General features: G+C 39.7%; 1 protein-coding gene across 1 annotated transcript; it reads left to right on the top strand.

Annotated features, from left to right (window-relative positions):
- Positions 1-347: 347 nt before the first annotated feature.
- Positions 348-21,386, top strand: ptar1 (protein prenyltransferase alpha subunit repeat containing 1). Its single transcript, XM_042488191.2, has 7 exons — positions 348-485; positions 2,507-2,676; positions 4,773-4,839; positions 7,172-7,276; positions 9,439-9,682; positions 10,653-11,005; positions 16,531-21,386. Exons 1-7 carry the CDS (start codon positions 400-402, stop codon positions 16,916-16,918), a joined length of 1,413 nt encoding a protein of 470 aa, XP_042344125.2. The 5' UTR covers positions 348-399; the 3' UTR covers positions 16,919-21,386.
- The last annotated feature ends 320 nt before the right edge of the window (positions 21,387-21,706 follow it).

Here is a 21,706-nt window from a genome sequence, read left to right as displayed (position 1 = left end):
ATAAGTTACAAGAACTACCTGAACTTAGCAAAAACAAAAGAAAAAAAATAGGAAACTGCCTGAGAAAAAGTGCTAAATGAAATAAAATAATAATAAAAACTATATTTTTGCCTGTAACTTAATTTTAAACATATAATTATTGTAACTGTTAATATAGTTTTTTTAAAAATGTTTTTTCCCTTGTTTTCTAGCTGATTTTCAGGTCATTTTCTTGTTACCATTATTATTATTATCATTATTATTGTTGCTGTTTGTTTTGTTCTTTTTTTTTTGTTTTTAAAGTTTGCACACACAAAAGCGCGCACACACACACACACGTCCTCTCCGCGCTTCCGTAGTGTTGTTATTTTCACCCGGAAGTACTTTTGGGTCTTTGTAACGTCATTAGGTGCCATAAAGATGGCGGAGTCGGAGGAGGAGGTGGACGTCTTGGTCCAGAGAGTTGTCAAAGACATCACTAACGCCTTCAAGAGAAACCCCAACATGTGAGTACAGTTAAGTGTGAACACAGCACGCAGACCGGAGCGGGGACTGTCTAATACAGGGAATCGTGAACCAAACAACAGCCTGAGCTAGCCTTTCAACTGTGTGGGCTCGGACTATCACCTGGAATGTGAGCGCTCCAGGAAAAGTTGATAGTTTAGCCGGTTAGCTTCGTTGTTTGTTCGTTCTCTCTAATAGTTAAATTGAAGAGTTTATAAAAACACCCCCGAGGATACTATTAAATAACTAAATATAGACTGTGTGTCATTTGGTGTCAATAGTTAGCTCGCCCTGTGATGGCTGTCAAAACTGTGCCACACTCTGCACGGGCCAGCAACATTAGCTCACGAATGATGTGATTAATTAACGTCTCCTTAGTAATAAAGTATATTTTTTATACACTTCAATAGCGTCTATTTTCTGATGCTCCCGTGTTGTGTATGGCTGCTTTATTCTCTGTAGAGGTAAACCGGCGCCAGGCTGTCAGGGTTAGCAGATGCTAACTTAGCTTCTTATCTGTTTGTGATAGACATAACTAATGAAGCAGCTGATGTCAAAAGCACTCCATCGTCAACATTATGAAATAAAGTAAACGTTACGTTATATATTATAGCCTGGGTTTTTATTTGCTTAAATCATCGAACTCAGCAGGTTTATTTTTGGGACAGGCGTCTATATGGGACAGTCCTTTAATTCCTTTCATACAAATTGAAATTTCTTTAGCTGAATGTAGACAGATATAACACATAAACCTACTTTTGAACCTTTATGAAGGAAGAGTTCTTGAGGGCAGATGTGTTAGACTGCGCTAAGTTTAGCTATGTGGATCAAATAAACTTGTGTTTGTTATGTCTATACTTAATCCAACACTGATTAACCCTTTGAAACCTCAGCAAAGTGTTTTGATTTCTTTAAAAAAAACATGGTGAAAAATGCATTGACCAACCTGGCAAGAAATGAGTCAAAGGTGATGAAGAAAATGGCTTAAAAATGAACTAAAATAAGAAAATGACTTGAAAATGAATGGAAAGAAAATGACTTGAAAATGAACTAAAACTTATTTCAAAAGGGCCAATTATTACAAAATTATAAAAAACAATCGAACCTGAAATTGTTGAAAAAACCCCTGAAATTATTAGAAAAAACTGCAGAAAAATGTCCGGAAAGCTATCTTATCATTTATTTTAATATAATTTAAAGCTATCGTTATAATTTTATGTTTAAAATTATGTTAGAGGGGAAAAAGTACATTTAGTTTTCTCATTTTCTGCACTTTTTTTTCAGGTTGTTGTCTTGTTTCCTTTTCTTTCCTCCTTTTTTTCCTTTTTCTGGTAATTTTCTTGTAATTTAAAAAAAAATGTCTTGCTACTTTTGGCCAATGTATTGTTAAATTGCTCACTGTCTTCTTGCCATGTTTTTGAAAGAAATCAAACCAATTTGCTCTGCTTTTTGAAAGGGTTAATTTTAAGATATTTACCCTGAGTGACGTGGTCAAACCATCCCACTAATTCTGTAATTCCGTGATATTTTCTGAGACGGTTATCATGCCGTGAGAATCTCATACTGTCGCAATTCAAATATATACCCCGCTAAACTTTTGAACAGTCACATGATGCAATAACACCTCTTGTAGCTCCTGCTGCATCATCAGGGAGCCAGTTCCTACTGACAAGCACATAGCCATAGCATCATGTGACCTAGGAAAGCCAAAAGAACATTTAAGTTTTGCGAAATACGGCTCATGTGAGCATAAAAACTTTTTTGGTGATAAATGAGAGTTTTTTCAGTATTGATGTGTTTCCATTAGACGTATTTTATGTTCAGAATTTCAGTCCATTAAACCCACCTACTGATGTGCCGCTGATGTTCAGGTCCAAATTCTAATGATACTCTTAAGTCAGGATATTTTTGAGTCTGAATGTGCTAAAGAAAAGCCACACATTGTCAGAAAGTATCTTCCATGTTCACATACAAAAAGTTTCAAACCTGGCTCAGCCCTGACTGTCAGTATCTGCTCCCACAGAGATGAGATCGGTGTGATCCCGTGTCCAGAGGCCCGCTACAATCGCAGTCCCATTTTGTTGGTGGAGAACAAGCTTGGTGTTGAGAGCTGGTGTGTCAAGTTCCTGCTGCCATACGTTCACAACAAGCTGCTGCTCTACCGTCAGCGCAAACACTGGCTGGAGAGGGAAGGTAGCCCTACTCACCTAACATCTACCACAACATAATCATGCCTGATGGTTTGATGTGTTCTTTTTTTATCTGAGGAAGCTTGTTTTTGTGATAAATATGTCTTTGACAGATTTTAAACCAGAACATATCTGTGTATTGCAACCAGGGCTTTTTAATTTTTAAATTTTAATCTAATTTTTATACATTTTTTTGAGGCTGGCAACAAGGCTGTAAAGCAGTATTTGGCATGATGACGTTCTGTAGTCTCCTTTGGCCACTTGTCAGCAACCACCTTTTTAAAGACACATAAAAGCGTCACAGTGGGGTATTTACTTACGTGTTTATGTTATAGAACACAACGTGAAAGTCAGCTTGTGTTATTTCAGACATCTAACCAAAAACCCTTTCAAAAAAACCTTTGACTTTGAGCTGAGGGAACCAGGCATGCTAAAATGCTAGCTCATTTCTGGGTTTTAGGACTCATTGCTACACCACTCTGTTGGGTCAGTGGTTTGAGATGAGTCCTAAGACTGTTCTGTCAGTGATTCAAATCATCAGCCAAGGATCTGTCACTTTAAACTTCATACTGTCAGCTAGGGCAAAAAAATTTTATCACAATAATTTTCCCCATATTGATCTATATCGATATTTATCACGATATATAATTTGATAATGCTGCTCTTTCCCTGCCAGAGTATTTTTATTAAGTTGCCAGCCAGTACCAGCATTTTTGGTCGATTTACTAATCTTTCAAGACCTCCAGAATATTTGCCAGTGTTTTGAACATATAAATAATATAAACAACAAATACGTAAAGACAAAGAACAGATCCTCAGCTTTCATACACAAAAAAACATTTAATTCTAGCTTCTTCTGTTCCTTTTTTTATCACCATCTGAATTTGTGCATTTTCTTCCCAAAAAAATGACATTTCGGACAAAAAGCTGAGAAAATATCATTTTTGTCAAAGGTCATTTTCAAGAGCAAAATCAATTTGATTTATACATTTTCTTATGTCAACTTGAATTATACAAAAATAATGCCTAAAATAATAATCCGTTTGAGTTATAGTGGAACTATAGAGTGGAAAGTTCCCCAGAATGTCAGGAAGCACCACAGACAGAGCAGTCCCGAAGGAACGGTTTTGCTGTGATCTCTGCATTTACATATTGTGAATATGTAATGATTTTTACATTACCCATCCGTAAAGTATGATAGACTGCGTTCCAAATGTAAACAAGATTGTAGACATATTAAACACATACAAACAATGGGAACAACACTATTGTCTATAATCTAGTAAATGTCATGCCTGATCAAATTGTAAATCGCAAGTTACGTGTATTTACATGCTACAATTGTTTGATCCATGTAAGAGCAGCTGAAGACGTGAATACTGGGCGATGCAGCTTTAACAGGCTGTGCGCGCAAAGTTTATGTCAGACGATCACTTCTTGGCACAACACCAGCCTGACGACCGCTGTCAGCAATGTTTGCGGTTATTGAGAGCAGCAAGCGTGGGAATAAATGACCATAGCCTACATTTCCTGCGTGTTCACTGATGTTCTGGATAAGTTGCTAAATGTTTCTCCTGTTGCACTTTTTAAAAAAAAAAAAAAAACTCGCTGAGAGGGTTGGAAAAGTCGCTCACTAGCGATGAAGTCGGCACATTAGTGGACCTCTTCTCCCGTCACCCTGGGAACGTAGATTGTCTTGTTTGTTTGTTTTCTTCACCTGTGCACACTCACCTCAGCACAAACTAAACTTACAGTGAAAAATGGGCGTGTACGGTGACGCGTATCCCCACTGCTGACTGACAGACGTCCAACAACTTCTGCTGTATGACACAGCACTTCGGGCAAGCTGTTTGAATCTAGCTAGGTCTATCCATATGGAGTAAAAATGACCATAGTTTGTCATCGTCATCAACGCACTTTTCATCACAATCCTGTATCAAGATCGTTTTATCGCCCAGCACTACAAGGCAGCTTTTTAACTTTTCTATGTTTTTTTTGTTTTTTGCTGTCTCATTGTTAAGGTGTAAGTAAAATACAGAAGCTATTTCTTGTGATTCCTTCCTCAAAGAAACTAACAGTTCATGTCTGTCTGTCCCTCAGCTTTAGCGGATATTACCTGCACTCTGTTGCTGCTTAACCCGGACTTCACCACCGCCTGGAATGTCAGGTACAGATACAGCCGCTCACAGCAGCCGTTTACAACACAGCTACTCAAATCTTTCTTCTTATGAATGTCAGCTGCCCATTGTCTGTGCCCTTGAAAGTGTCCAACATCTCCAGTGTTTACCCTGACTGCACCAAGCAGCTGTGTGGCTGAAATATGACTTCTTTTTTTTTTTTTTTTTTGGCATGAGGTGAGGAGGTGAATGGAGGAGAGGGTTCTATCTCATTTTCCTATAGACTTAAGTTATTTAGTGCTTACGTAGCTTTGTGTTCAGGTATATTTACACACATAATGTCGGCACAATGATTATAACAACAAGCACCCGGTCAATGTCATAAATGAAGCAAGCGATGCTAATCACTGATTCAGAATTGTCTTTTTTTTTCTTTATGTTAGTAACACACAGTAACATTACAGAAAACACAGTCAGTGTAAGGAAACACAAATCTGTGAAATACACATTTGTAGGATCCATCTTGGTAGAAAGCTAGCGAGTTTTCTACTTGCCCCGATGTTTTTTTTCTTTCTGGAGGCGGCTTTGATATGCGGGAGAACCAGCGTGAAGCTCAATATCCGTCAATATAAAAGACAATTGACATATCTGCTTACAGAGATATTGATTTTACACAGTATTTGGATAGAACTTCCTGGAAGAAATGTCATATTTGTTATTTTATCGCTGAAAAAATGACAATACATTTAAGCAAATGAACACCGTTTGATGATAAAACAGTGTGGTGGTACAAGTTAATTCTGGGGAAAAAAAGAGAATCAAGAATGAATCATGAAAAGAATGATTGACACCTAGCTAGCTGCAACCTAACACGCAGCAGATGTAAACGGTCAAACAGTGGGTGATATAGATCACACATTAACTACTAGTTTGTTTTTTCAAATCACATTTGAATTCTCAGTTGAATTTAAAAGATTGGCTCATCAAAGGAAGAAAGAAACGGGTGCAAAGAAGTGAAGAAGGTGAAGAATGATGTGTATTTCATTATATGCTACTGTACTTTATACAGCAACTCCAAATTCAGAGGTAAATATCAATATAAGCTGGAAGATGCACAGTCACAAAGCTTAAAACAGGGCTGTTTTTCTGACTTTTCTTTGTAAATACCTTTTTTTGCTCTTTATGCCTTTATTCTGATAGGACAACATAAGTGTGGAAGGGGGAGAGAGAGGGGGTGACGTGCAGCAAAGGTCAGAATCAGACGCACGGCCGCTGCAGGGAGGAGATAGCCTTTTGTACATGGGGCGCCCCTGTTTTTTTAACTTTTTAGTGATGTGTGGTTCTTGCAGGACAGCAACGCTTCAAATATATAACGCATACCATAACAGAATTACAATAACCTAAAACATCTACAGCAGGAAAATGCGACGAGCACGTTAATGCAGCAGGATTTATCCAGAAACATCAGACAGAATAAGGAAAAGAAGGGTTCATGAACAATTTACCGCACAATGACTGCTTTTACATTAAGTACTTAAAGTATATTTTGCTGATTATATTTACAAAGTTACTTTTACTTCAGTACAATTTTGAATGCAGGACTTGAGTAATTTTTATTACAGTATGATATTATTAGTACTTTTACTACAGTAAAGGATCTGAATACTTTCTTCACCACTGCCGGCAATCTCTCCTCACCCCTTCATCTGAGAGGTGCCGTAAATCTACTTTTGAAAGCGATGTGCAGCCACATACTTGTGTACTATTTTTACAATAAGTGCAAAATTGTCTGTGGTACCTGGCCAGTGCAACTGATAATCAAGCTGACCTACGAGCTTGATCGAGCAAGCGACGGCGGACAGTGAAAGAGCAGCGGTATAATTATTAGCGGTCATATGTTGCATCCTGCCACCCAACTTAGAGTCGATGCAAAATGAAACACGGTCAATCAGTTTATGTGATGTAGTGATGACCGTTTAAAGTGAAGTGGGCTTATTTCAGCAGCTGACATCATTCACCCTGTGACTTTGTCCATGAACCCCAGAAATGACCTGTTTTGGATTCAAAACTATGATTTTTGCCAGGAGTGACTAGTTTGCACCTATTTGAGAAGTGATGCTCACGGTGATGAGCGCAAAAATTTTTGTGCATGTATGCATTCCTCAACTCTGCTGCTATAACTCCATCCAAGAGGAAATCCAGGACCTCTACGTGAAAAAAGACCCATTACTCAAAGATGAACATAGAGAAATACACATGATCAGAGCTCAACATGCCACAGTGTTGCTACAGCATGCTACACTGACCCCGTGGAAGAGAACTGTGTAGTGCTCTGTAGTTCTGTTGTAATGCATTTTACAATGGGATACATTGTTGTTGCAGGAAGGAGCTGCTGCAGTGTGGAGTTCTAAACCCAGAGAAGGACCTCTACCTGGGCCAGCTGGCCCTCACTAAGTACCCTAAGAGTCCGGAGACATGGATACACCGGTAAGAGCACTCATTTCTTCTCTATACACTGTAATATGGGCCTTTTTCACTGTCTCTTTTGGCCAAGCCAAACCATGCCACACAGATTTGTGCTTCCTTTGTCAGTTTTAACATTCCGAGCCAATATTCAAGTTTGATTCAAACTCGACAGACACTAAATAAAACTCAGCTAAACCATCATGGTAGGTTTGTCCACAGCTCCAGTGATCACCAAGGAGTAAAGTTTAAAATGCTCTACGTGCTGTTTTCCCGCTCTATCCCAGCTGTTGGTGGAGCAGCAACTCCCAGTCATTCTTCGGCCCTGTACTCAGCCAATCATCAAAATATTTCTCTAATAGTCCTGCCGTAGTCTCCAGCACACCTCTGTCTAAGTGAGGAGCAAAACTTTCATGCCTAGTAATGCACACACGGACTCTCTCTGGTCTGTAGCTGACGACAGCATCCAGCAAAAACTGCCCAGCTGAAGTTCAGTGCAGTAGAGTGACTCAGTCTCTGTTGGCATCAGAGGGCAGATTCAGCCACTGTTTACTCTCAGCAGCTCAGGTTTTGGATGTACCCCCATCTGCAGTGCTCTCTTGTATGCCTCAGCTGCAGCCTTGGTGTGTTGTATAAATCCCCTGCTGAAATAACTAAGTCGGCCAGTATGCTGTAAAAATATCCTCCATCACAGCCCATAATAATTGATTTCATTTATCCAGGACAAGAAGGAAGAGTTGTTTATGTTTTGCTTTTTTCATCTAGAGCACGGCCCACCCGGATACCTAGAGGTGGAGAGAAAGCCGAATTAGCTTGCAGTTCTTCAGAGTACCACTGATGTCAACAGTTCACAGAAGTACCACAGATTTTAAAGCAGCCCCCAGAAACAAGAGTTGTGTTTACATGCTTTTTCTTAATCTGATTGAAATCAATCTGATTAAAGATTTCGGGTCACCTGTTTCACATGAGATGTCCTCCAATATGATTTGCTGATTACATGCGCCGACGCAGGTGAACAACCCTTGACAGGGCTGCCAAATCTCACATTGACCATGAGCCACACGCAATTGACACACATTTTCACACACTCTCACGTCACAAGTGCATTTTCTGGCAGTGAAAAGTAAATAACAGATAACTTCTGACAGCAGCACAGTGCTCTCTTCTTCTCCTCTCACGCACCCACAGAGGAGTGAGTTACTATGGTTACAAGGCTATTCAAGCTGCTGGAGTATCTTGTCTGCCCCCTCAACCCCAAAACTGAAGTCAAACTAACGGCTAAAATGGTTATTTTAGGGCACTATTTGCTGTTGCTTTGATGCCTATAATTAAACAACAGTGTTGTATCATGTCAGGTTCCCTTACGTGAGGATGGAGTGTGCACAGAAAGAACGCAGCCAGAGAAGAAGCAGGTTCATCATTTCCATAATACAAATTTTCTTTTGAGCAGTTTATGAAAAGGTTTAAACTACCCCTCTGTAACTGCTTAAAATTTGAATGGGTTTGTGCCTCTTTAAGCTGACTGAGGTGTTAATATGGATCATGTTTAATCTGACTGGGCTTTTAAACTGATTCTAATGAGATAATAGGGCTCCTTGTAAGTGTGTCTACAAAGAACACAATAAAAAAAATGTTGTTTCATGTCTCACGTTACCCCCAACTTGGATAAATGAAGTTAATGATGAAAAATGGCAGTTATCCTTGGAAGAGAAGAATTAAATGAAGACAGAACCATATAAGAGTAAGGTGAAGGCTGGTGCTCAGCATTGCTCTGCTTCAGTCTCTCTGATAGTCAGTGTCACCTAATTTAGAACATAGACTTTTGACTTTCAGATAATAAAAGTAGTCTTTTATTCATCTATCATTTGTCTCATTCAGTGGCTGAGATGCAGCGACACATCACGGAAAGGTCACATTTTCCATTTGTCCAACGCTCTCATAAAAGAGGACCTCTGCATATCCATCAGCTGCACTTTGCATTCTTTGTATTCTTTGCACATTCAGGCTGCAGTTTTACACCTGGTACATGCTGTTAGAGTACAAAATGATGTCCCCTTTTGGCTGCTGAGTATGATGTCATGTCACAGCTTCAGTGGCAGATGGAGACACACTGTGATTGTCCGCAGCAGTAACAGAACATCAGGTTAATGGATTCACCTGAAACAGCAGTTGTTGTCTCCCTGCAGACGCTGGGTTCTGCAGCAGATCCTGCGTCAGTTCTCTGCCGGGGGCCACGGCAGGAAGCATCAGCAGGGTGAAGCAGAGCAGGCTGATGCAGAGAGGAGCCAGCAGCTCAGTGACCATCTGGCCCGGACGCTCCATCAAGAGATGAAGGTGTGCTCTGACGCCGCCTGCCGCTACCCCAGCAACTACAATGCCTGGTCCCACCGCATCTGGGTGCTGCAGCACATGGCTAAGGGCAACGTCAAGGTAGGATGAGATTCCATATTCCATATTCCTTCAAATGCCATCAGTGCATTTTCAGACACTGAACACCATGAGCCCAAACTGCTCTCTAGTCAGCATGCATACAGGCCTGGATTTCAGTGTAGGATTGTGGGTATTGCACATGAGTTTATTGATTCTCACAAATCTAGCACTTATAATTTGGGAAATTCCTGCACACATTTATAGCAACCCTCACCCCACTGGGATACTGAATGAGGTCAGTGCCTGGGTCAAAAGTGGGAGCTTGAGTTGTTGAGAGGTTTAAAAAAAAAAAAAAATCATGACGCAGTTATGAAATCTATCTGAATATTTTGCATAACATTTACTCAATGCAGTGCATGATATAATAATAACAGTAATAATAATAATAATAATAGCAAAAAGTAATAATTATCTTCATTTGTTTAACAATTTTCATACAAAAAATGCAGCTGAATGTGCTTTATTTGCATTGAGTGCTAAAAAATAAAACCTAACAATATATAGGCATATTTTTATTTATAAATATAAAAATTAAGTTATAAAACAAAATGCAACATAAAATACAATACACTACACTACAATACAATAAATGTATTATACAGCACATTATACCATAACTCTGAAAATAAGTCGCAGACAAGCTAGAAGTGGAAAAGAAATAAAAGAAATATAAATGGAAAAGAAATATTTAACAACAAAGGGCAAAAAAGCAAAAGTGCAAAAGAAGCATGAAACAAGTTTATAAGAAATAACAACCATAATATGCAGTAAAAAAATAAATAGAAGGTGGAATAAATGAAAAGCAAGAGCACAGAAAAGGGTCTGGAGCTGCTTATATAATACACCTTGATTAAAACACCTGATGGCAAAATTGACATAAAGATAGTCTTATAAATATGTTTTGGATTTCCTTCATATTACTCCTGTGTTGTTGACAAACAGCTGCGCTCACTGCCATGTTTGCACACAGGTTTTCCACGATGAGCTGTCGTCTATGCGCCTCTGGGTGTCCATGCATGTGTCTGACCACAGTGGCTTCCACTACCGCCAGTTCCTTCTCAAGGAGCTGATCACCGAGCTCTCCCAGACTCCAGCTTCCACCACCAGTTCACCCCAGCACTGCTGCAGCACAGCCCCCAGAAGCAGTCCCCAGCACCACAGCCACAGCCAGGCCAACGGGGAGCTGTCGGGAGCAGAGGCAGCTGCCGAGGAGGAGAGACAGCTCAGCTTTACTACGGTCCTTCAGCTCTTCCACCAGGAGATGGAGCTGTGCTCAGACCTCATCCAGTCCTTCCCTGGTCACGAAGCGCTCTGGAGTCACAGGTGAGACCACAGAGGTGAATAATACACAAACCATTTATCATTTTGCAGCGGCTTCTTGTGAAACTACTGCTCCACATTAAGAAAATAATCAGAAGCACAGTGCAGCACTGGTGTGACGCTTGAAGGAATATTTGTTGCATGGGTTATTTCAGTTAAAAAAAACACAATGAAGCCCTGAAAAGGATGTCCTGCTGCCAAAAGATTGATATTTGTCACCTTTCTTTGCTGACATTGAGGGTTTTTAGATTTGTGAGATTGCAGTGTTTGCATTCTTTAAATCGGCCAAAAGCAGTGGGGGAATGTAACTAAGTAAATTTACTCAAGAAATGTCGAAGTACAATTTTAAAGTAATTTTACTTCCCTTTTATACTACCTTCTGCCATTACTTCATTAGATTGTCTAAAAGCTAGTCACCAAATGCTTAACAAATTGAGATTTTTCATGCAAAAAGCACAATAAACTTATAAAATACAATTAATGCATTAATTGCAAAAAAAATTTTTGTCTTCATTGATTTCTAAAGAATTACTTATTTCAAATACCTTTCTTAAATATGTTGAATTAAAACAATTTTCTCAGTTTAAAAAAAAAAGATTTGTTAAGACTTTGTTATAAACAAAATTGTCTTTTTAAGATGGGAGTTTTTATTGTGTTGAACAGCCCAACGGTTAGATAGTTTTAAATCATTTTAGTCTCAACCAGCTGCAACATGAATGCTTCAGTAATTTAAAAAAAAATCAATCTATAATTTAATGTTATGCATGTACATTTACATTTGATACTTTTTGTTCATTCAGCTGATAATACATACATACATAACTCTAGCAGAGAAGGTCCCCTGAAGCTTTTTTTGTGTTTTGCTTGAATCAAACAGTCCAGTCTAAAAGTTTTAAATTTCTGTCAAAAAATGCAACCAAAAGCCGGTAATCTCTTCCGAGCAGTAGACATGCTTCAGTAGTGAAATTCGGGGCGGTAATGATGTTTAAAATAACAATTTGATACTGATTGTTTTTGCTGTTATTTAATTCCCCCTTTTGTGCCGTGGCTGTTTAAAGTCTTACGGCTCTTCATTATGCTCTTTGAATGAGCACAAATTCAATCACACACAGTTATCAAACAACGTTTCGCAAACAGAACTTTGTAAAAAACTTAATATAGTATATCATAATTTCCTTTCTATTTTTATTGCTGTAAAAACATCAACACATTTCTCTTTCAAACAGCTGTATTTATTCAAGTTTCAGGCCAAAAACTAGATTTTACAAAGTCACATTCAACACACGATAGTAGTTTAGTTTAATTTAGTTTATTTGTTTCACATAAAGAAAGCACAATGAGGATAAAACATATAAAATGTACATGTGAGGGTTTGGTAGAAACCTATACTGGCTTATATAAAAAACACACCCAGAAAACACATAAAAAAAGTATATATGTGTCACAGTATACAGTATCTCTCAAAAGTGAGTACACCCCTCACATTTTTGTAAATATTTTATTATATCTTTTCATGGGACAACACTGAAGAAATGACACTTTGCTACAAGGTAAAGTAGTCAGTGTACAGCTTGTATAAGAATTTACTGTCGCCTCAAAATAACTCAACACACAGCCATTCATGTCTGAACCACTGGCAACAAAAGTGAGTACACCCCTAAGTGAAAATGTCCGAATCGTGCCCCAAGTGTCAATATTTTGTGTGGCCACCATTATTTTCCAGCACTGGCTTAACCCTGTTGGGCATGGAGTTCATCAGAGCTTCACAGGTTGCCACTGGAATCCTCTTCCACTCCCCCATGACGACATCATGGAGTTGGTGGATGTTAGAGACCTTGCGTTCCTCAACTTTCCGTTTGAGGACACCCCACAGATGCTCAATAGGATTTAGGTCTGGAGACATGCTTGGCCAGTCCATCACCTTTACCCTCAGCTTCTTCAGCAAGGCAATAGTTGTCTTGGAAGTGTGTTTGGGGTCGAAATCATGTTGAAATACCGCCCTGCGGCCCAGTTTCCGGAGGGAGGGGATCATGCTCTGCTTCAGTATGTCACAGTACATGTTGGCATTCATGGTTCCCTCAATGAACTGTAGCTCCCCAGTGCCGGCAGCACTCATGCTGCCCCAGACCATGACACTCCCTCCACCATGCTTGACTGTAGGCAAGACACACTTGTCTTTGTACTCCTCACCTGGTTGCTGCCACACATGCTTGACACCATCTGAACCAAATAAGTTTATCTTGGTCTCATCAGACCACAGGACATGGTCCCGGTAATCCATGTCCTAAGTCAGTCTGCTTGTCTTCAGCAAACTGTTTGCGGGCTTTCTTGTGCATTATCTTTAGAAAGGCTTCCTTCTGGGACGACAGCCATGCAGACCAATTTGATGCAGTCTGCGGTGTATGGTCTGAGCACTGACAGGCTGACCCCCCACCCCTTCAACCTCTGCAGCAATGCTGGCAGCACTCATATGTCTATTTTCCAAAGACAACCTCTGGATATGACGCTGAGCACGTGCACTCAACGTCTTTGGTCAACCATGGCGAGGCCTGTTCTGAGTGGAACCTGTCAGGTTACACTGCTGTATGGTCTTGGCCACTGTGCTGCAGCTCAGTTTCAGGGTGTTGGCAGTCTTCTTATAGCCCAGGCCATCTTTATGTAGAGCAACAATTCTTTTTTTCAGATCCTCAGAGAATTCTTTGCCATGAGGTGCCATGTTGAAAATTCAATGACTAGTATGAGAGAGTGTGAGAGTGATAACACCAAATTTAACACACCTGCTCCTCATATACACCTGAGACCTTGTAACACTAACAAGTCACATGACATCTGGGAGGGAAAATGGCTAATTTGGCCCAATTTGGACATTTTCACTTAGGGGTGTACTCACTTTTGTTGCCACTGGTTCAGACATTAATGGTTATTTTGAGGGGACAGTAAATTCTTATACAAGCTGTACACTGACTAGCAAGCTGTACAAAGTGTCATTTCTTCAGTGTTGTCCCATGAAAAGATATAATAAAATATTTACAAAAATGTGAGGAGTGTACTTTTGTGAGATACTGTATGTATAGGATTAAAAAATAAAAATCTGAATAGTTATTGTGAACGTCAATCATAGAGGGATCATTCTTGATCTAAACAAGATGTTTTTGACAGCAGAGCTTTTTTTCAGTGACACAGAAGAGTCAAGTAAATGAACATTTTCATTCCATAAGACGATTCCAGGATATTTGACAGAAAAGTGACCACAGGAAGCGTTTTACAAAGGAATATGAAGATTCTGAGCCCGTCTGTTTCTATAATTATGGAATTGAGACATTTTCAACAAAATAGTATCTAAAACTATGGGGTCAATCTGTAGCCTTATATTTCAGTTAAAAGACAAATGTACAGATTTGAAGAAAAAACTTTTGCTCAATACTAATTTTCATTGAATAGAGCTTGACTGCATCATAATGGAGCTCTTACGCGATGATAATGAGTTTATTGTGCCCTTTCATTCCGAGGGCCTCCTGGTTAAGATCACTGTCCATCTTGAACATATTTTCTGTCATCCGCGGGACGCCTGCTGCCTCTAACCATCTCATCACACAGCAGTGAGATCAGAGAGTCCATTGGCCAAACAGTCACTGTAATTTTTGTACCTAATCTATAATGTCCCCTCTTTTTAGCTGGTGCGAAACTGAACAAGAGAAACAAGACCAGGTTAAAACCTCGTATTTGGCCGACCATGTACAGTGGTTCTCAACCTTTTTCTTCAGGGACTTCTTCACTATCATTGAGTAAACTGAAGACATATTTTAGGGATATTTCGTATTATATTAAATATATAACATTAACAACTGACAACAACTGATAAACTGTACAATTAACCCAAATGCCTACTGCAGGAAATTTGTGTGAGATTATGTCAAACTAGGCCAAATGATGAATTTTGAGCATTTTATTTGCTGGGAATATTGCATCAGAGATGAATTTTCCTGATATTGTTTGAGACTTGCTATATGATTCTATATACCTACAATCATACATTCTTTAAAGGCTTCTTTATTGAGAAATTCCTTTTGCTTGACCATCTTTTCGATGACAGGACGAGTCTGTTTAGCAGAGAGTGAAGGTTTTGTGTATACACCTTGTGCTCAGGTCTTCACTGTGAGATTAAAAAAAAGTATGTCTTGAACATTGATGTAAACTTAAAAAGATACATTTGCATTTAGTTATCTTCACAGAAATTAACTAAATGCTGAGATAGGCCTATTGATCATTTTATTTGATATATTTTTTATGTTTTTCAGCTCCCCTTAAAATTAAGAAGGCTTCATAATCCCCTGGGAAGCTTTGGCGACCCACAGTGTGGTTGGGAGGGCGGTGTGTGAAACGCGTTGTTGCGGTCCAGCTCAAAATTCATGTCGCTGTATGTTAAAATGGAAAACATTAAACTCAACATTAGACGCTGTCACACAGCGGAGGGGAGCTGCTTTCTCTAGAGCTACACCCACTGATCATTAACACATCCTCGCTCTGCAGCTCTGCTTGGACCCGGAGATGAACATCCCCATGTGGCTGGCAGAGGCTGTGCTGCCTTCGGCTGCTATCAGAGCCAAACTTCGCTGACACTGATGTGCATCGTCTGTTTGTGAATTGTATTTTAGCTTCTGAATAACAAAAGGAGAATTTTGTCATTGTGGCGGCAACTCTGTAACACGTAATATTCACTTCAGTTCAAAATCAGTGTCTGATTTCCTTCCTCTCTTCTCTAGATTGGCAGCGCCACCCGCTCTGACACTGTAACACTGATAAGTTAATAACTTCTAAATGAATGTAAGGCTTGTGTCATGCAGACCCGACTGTTCCTCACACAAACTGAAAAGTAGATCTTCTCTCTCCAGTGTCCAAAACTGACATAATGACCGCGGATGGCTCTTTAGCTGTCTAGCTTGCAATTTCCACCATGCTGCCATGTTACACTGCCTACAGAGAATGAGGAATAACATTACAGTAATACATGACCGTCAGCATGTCCGCGCCTTTTTACTTTGAAAGAGCAACAGCCAATGGGGAAACAGCGACGTCACATCATCTGTCACTCTGACCAGTGCTGCAAACTTCATCACTCACTCACAGAGTTTCATGTTTATTGAGCTGGCCTCGCATGCTGCCATCCAACCAAACATCAGCCACTGCCATCGATGAATGTCAATTTATGAATTGATTTGTTGATGACAATCAACAAGGTGACTATCAGCCAACGTTACCAATACCAATACCAACGTTCATATAATAAATCGATGCATCCCTAGTATTTTCTTCCCACTAGTATTTCAGTATTGCACAGTTGAAATTTTTTTTAAAAAACTAAGGGAGCATGGACTTCTTTTCGGAGGGCTGCTGGCTCACAGCTGTTAAACATGGGAGTTTAGCATGGTCCAATAAAAGCCAGCAAAACAAGTACAGTTTGTAGACGATCTGTTTGTAGAATACATTTCAGTAATACATTGTCGGATGCACGTTTTCACCCCTTCCAGGCGACATGTCTTCTACTTATGTCACCACTGGAGGAAAGAACACCAGCACCACTGCAGCAGCAGCAATGGAGGCAGCACGTCAGTCCACCTGAACAGCAGCGAGCCAGGCCCGCCCAAGGTCAGCGGTCAGGGCTGTGCAGGCAGGGGGGAGGGTGTGAATGGACAGGGGCAGGCTGCTGAAGCTATGGAGGTAGACGGGGCATCCTTGCCAGACCCGCGCGACAGTAAGCGACTGAAGAGAGGTGTCCTGCTGCCCAGCCCCCCCGCCCTGCCCTCTGAGCACAGCTTTGTGAGCAGCGTCCTGGACAGCTGCAGCAGTCCCGAGCAGAGACGTTTCGCCCTGGCGTACAAGAAGTGGTTAGACACCGTCATTGGTCAGCAGCCTTGAGAGAGAGGGAGAGGAACAGTAAGCCCCATCAATCTTTCTCAACATTGAAGTTGCCTTTAGACACAGATTTAGGATCAGCTTACCTACCTGTAGTGCTGACTTTAACTAGTAGTGCTTCAGATGCAGTGCTGACTTTAGAGAGCAGTCATGGTGCAGCGTGGTTACTGTCCTGTCCTCCTCACAGTGAGGAGAGAGGACGGGGTCTTAGAGTTAGGAGGTTTTGACGACACTGTCTCTACTTCCTCGGAAACATCTGGATACTCTTGAGCTTCATCTGAGCCAGTGCCCCTTCAGAATGGAAATCTGCACACACACGCAGCCTGTTGGCTCGCTGTGTCTGTAGGTCGATTCTGTTCGTGTTTCAGGTGTCTCAATGCCTCAGGTCAAATTGCCACTGCTTTTTTTTTATTGCCAGTTTGGCATTCATCTGAGTATATCTTCATTTCTGATCAAATATTTCAGCAGAGAAACTATATGAGGCTGCCACAGAATGAGGAACAATGTCTTTGCAGAGGTGAGAGCAGAGCAGAATTCACTGAGGTTGACTCACTGAATATCACACTGGCTGGATCCTACGTATGGATTTCCAAAGTGGACAGTATGATAGATATACTTAAACAAATAAATAGAATAATGATAAATAGAGTAAAATATATCAATGACTCAATAAATTGTGACATTATTTAATAAATCGTAAAAACTTAATTATTTTGAAGTGTTATTTCATCATTATTTGCACAGTAATGGTTTTATTGAGGTCAATTTTTTTAGTCAAAGTTCCTATCTTTCAGAGTTGTGGTGGCCACAACTCTGACATGAAAAGTGACATTGGGAAAAATGCCAATATGAAATAAAAGGGGGATTTTTAGCTTTAATGGAGGAAAAATTAATTTCATGGCCAATTGTTACTGTACAAGTGATGAGATATGATTTCTCATAAAAGGAGTTGAGTTTTAATAATATTTTGTTGCTTAGCATTACTTACCATTCTCCGATAGTACCTTACAGAGTACAGAGCGACAAGGCGGCATAACAGACTGAAATTCCTGCCTTGAAGACACAGTGCAGAAGTGGCCAGTGTGTCCCAGAGATCATTGAAAAGTCTTTGTCAGTGTTTGGTTTGTCTGTTCTGGACTACTGTAGAAACAGTATGGCAGACTCCATATGTAGATTTAATCAGCACAATTAATAAAACAAAATGAAAATATTCTTTTTTTAGGTTATACCCTCATAAATACATTGTTATGAATATTATAGAATTTCTGCCAATAGATGCCCCTGAATCCTACAAACTGGACCTTTAAATCTTTTTTTTTTTTTTTTTTTTAGAAAAGATTAGAACAGAATGACATTGGCTCTGTGAAAGACTTTTTTTCTTTTTCTTTTTGAATCAGTGTGTTGAAATTCTCTCAGCACTCACCTGTTGCAGTGGCAGATTTTAAGCACAGTCAAAACTTTTTGTTTTCTTAGAAAATCCTTGGATTTCCACTCTGAAGGTGGTAACATTTATTAACCATGTAATTTTCTCTCTGTTCTTCTGTTGGTCCTTGGTTGCTGCTCCTGGTTGATTTTTATACTGCTGAACATTGTCAGTAAGTCCGAACTATGTAGCCAAGTACTAAGTTACAGTAGCTTGCAACAGAAAGCCAAAAAGCTAGTCGTTAGCTGAACAACAGCTTATGTCTGCTCTGTGAAAAGCCATGGCTAACTTGCAAGTCTTACCTTCTGCCAACCTGAAGCACTAAGTCTATAAGCAGAGAAATGTTAGCTTTACCAGTTTAGCGGTACTGATGTTGGACTTTGAAGGACGGAGTGCTAGGGAAGTGAGTCTCCCCCGACATTCACACTGGTGCTACATGCTGCCGTTTCTACAACTACTTCATCTGTTACAGGTGTGTGGTGTGCAACAGGTGAACACTGAACAGCACTTTGGACTCTTTGATGATAATAGGCAATCATTGTTTTGTGGGGTATTATTGCTAAACTATTTTTGAAATATTGTCTGTTATTTTGCACCAGGCTAGTTAACAGTAGCTGCTTTATGTCACTACCTTGTACAAAAATAGAGGTAACATCGAGAAGGTCAAAGTCTACATTCTTTCTTTGTTTTAAAGGGATAGTTTGGATTTTTTTGAGGTGGGGTTGTATGGGGTATTTATCCATACTCAGTGTACTCCATACAGTAGATGACTGTCTGCACACAGAGAAGCTAAGCAATATACTGTTGTAAATGGGGGCCAGCAACAAAACATATTTTAGCCACGTAAAAAAAAATCTATATCATTTTTAAGTGTATGCTATATTGAGAGTATTTTCACTATTCCACATTTCCATTATTCAGTCTTTTTCAATGGAGAATTTGTTAACAGCTTCAGTTCCCCATCTCAAAGCCACCAGACTTAATTGACAAAAACAGTCATTTTAGTCTGCTGAACAATGGAGCTTCTGCCCCTTCTTCAGTTAGTTTGTTTGTGTTATTGTATGGTTTTGGTGGATCTGAATGAACCCTTTTAAACACCAAAGTCACACAACAACACAAACTAACTGATCAAGGCACAGGTGGACCTGTAGCTCCTGTGTTCAGGGATGTTAAATCACTGTTTTTCTCAATGAGTCAGGATCTGAAGAGAGCAATATAATGGCTTCATTTTCTAGCTCAGAATCACTCTGAACATGTACATGATGTTAGAAAAAGTCATGTTATGTCATGTTAGTCCGACCGAGACCGAGACACATGTAAACATGCTAGTCCGACTGAAATGGTTTTGGTTTTAAGTCAAATTTCTCATAGTCAGACTAACACACCTAGAAATTGCTGTTTGGGGTTGATTTACTCTTTCATGTATATACCTCAGTCGGACATGAACTGGCCTAGGCTTGCTCCACATGGTCCATTCTTCCCCCAAGATGAAGGTACAAAGTAAAACATAGAATATGTATAAAATGTACAGTACCGAAAAAGTAGCATGTCACTGTTTGAAATGCAACCTGTTTGCCGCTTGCATCCTGTTTGGTATGTGATGTACTCGGTCGAACAGAAGAGGGTCCACTAGCAACTAGCTGAAAGGGGCCATAATGCCATCTACTGCAGAGAACTCTGGCATACTTCCATCAATAAATCGATTCTCCCCTGGTGCTTGCATCATTGTATTTTAGCCACCTAACATCATTATGTTAGGTGGCTAAAATACATATTGTTGCTGGCCCCCATCTACAGCAGTACATTTCCGAGGTTCCACGTCAAACTCCAGGCTGCCTCTCCAAACTGGGGGCATGCTGACTGACATCTACTATGTGTAATACACTGACTTTGGATAAGTACTGTACATCATACAACCCCACTTCAAAACATCTGAACTACCCCTTTAAGGAATCATTTCTAGCACTCCTGTAAAAGTTGTAACATGCTGTATCTGCACAGTCCATCCCTTCAATAATGTAGAAGGTGGAATCGATAACTCTTCCCACCCCATCGTCTCATCTGTATCGATAAGGGAAGAACTGTATTCTTGAATTTGAATCTAACAAGTCTGAAGTTACCCTGTATTCCAGATAGTTGCCTAGAAAACATAATGGATTACAGTTTGTATAGGATCCATTGTTTTGTTGCCTGTGGATGTTTTGGGTTGTTGTTACTTGTTGTTTGGCTTTGCCAATGACAATATCGGCACACAAGTGAACAAATAATGTTGCACAGATGATGTTGTTCCATCAGTGTAGCCATGGACACATTCACTATATGTACTATGTGGTCACATGCATCCCTGATCACATTGAAATGCGACAGGAGCATCGGCGTCCCAGTGGGCCCTTGGTTCAGTTTGGGTACTGTCACATCTGTATATAGAGGTTTGAATAGATTGGTTTGTTCTTGAAGACAAAATGGCGGCTGTGAGGGGGAAATGCTATATTTGGTTTCAGTGGCCACTGTCTACAGGCTGGCTCGCCATAATCGCCCTGGCTCCCCATCACACTGTCCCCATGTGCTTCCATGTAACCCTTACCACGTTGTACTTAGCTTTTCTTAGAAACTACAATGTAAGAGTTATGACGTAAGGCGCTTTATCACCTCAAATCACTGTGTACATGATCATAGATAATCTTGAAACCAGTCTTTTTGAGCCATGTATTCTTTAGGGTTGGTCATCGAGAACGGGTGCATATCAGAACTGTACGGTGGGGGGATTTTAACAACCTTGCAGACCTAGAACACAAACTTTGAATACAAGACTATCTATGCAGAAATGTTTTTTTAAAGGTTCAACAAGCTTTTAAAAAGAATAATGTAGCTTCTGTTTTTTTCTAATTTATTCTTCAGTTTACTTCCGTGGAGGGTATGTCCTTCATGAATAATCCCTAGCATCTCATTAATTTTCTATTTATTTATAGAGTTTCAAGTCTTTTATCTTCACTTTCAATGTTTTGTCATCTGCTTACCAAGAAATAAAGCTCATCTGGGATAAAAAAATTTTTACTTGCTATTTATTTAAAGTCTGAGGTGTGTGTGTGTGTTTATGTGTTTGTCTGTCTGTCTGCCTGGATCACTTGAACTACTGCATGAATGAATTAGACATTAACCCTTTGAAACCAGGGCAAATTCTTTTAATTTTTTTCAAAAACATACTAAGAAGACAATGAGCATCTTGAAATGACCTAGAAATCAGCAAGTAATTACTAAAAATACGCACAAGAAAATTACCACAAAAAATGTAATGAAATGAAAAAGAGGAACAGTTATAAAAATAAATAAATAAAAAACAAAATAAGGAAAATAAAAAACATTACAAT

This window comes from Plectropomus leopardus, chromosome 4, assembly GCF_026936395.1.
Source record: "Plectropomus leopardus strain MGB_pleo_1.0 chromosome 4, ASM2693639v1, whole genome shotgun sequence".
Classification (NCBI taxonomy): Eukaryota; Metazoa; Chordata; class Actinopteri; order Perciformes; family Serranidae; genus Plectropomus; species Plectropomus leopardus.
The sequence above is the reverse complement of the archived record's forward strand: the minus strand, read 5'-3'. Positions and strand labels throughout refer to the sequence as shown.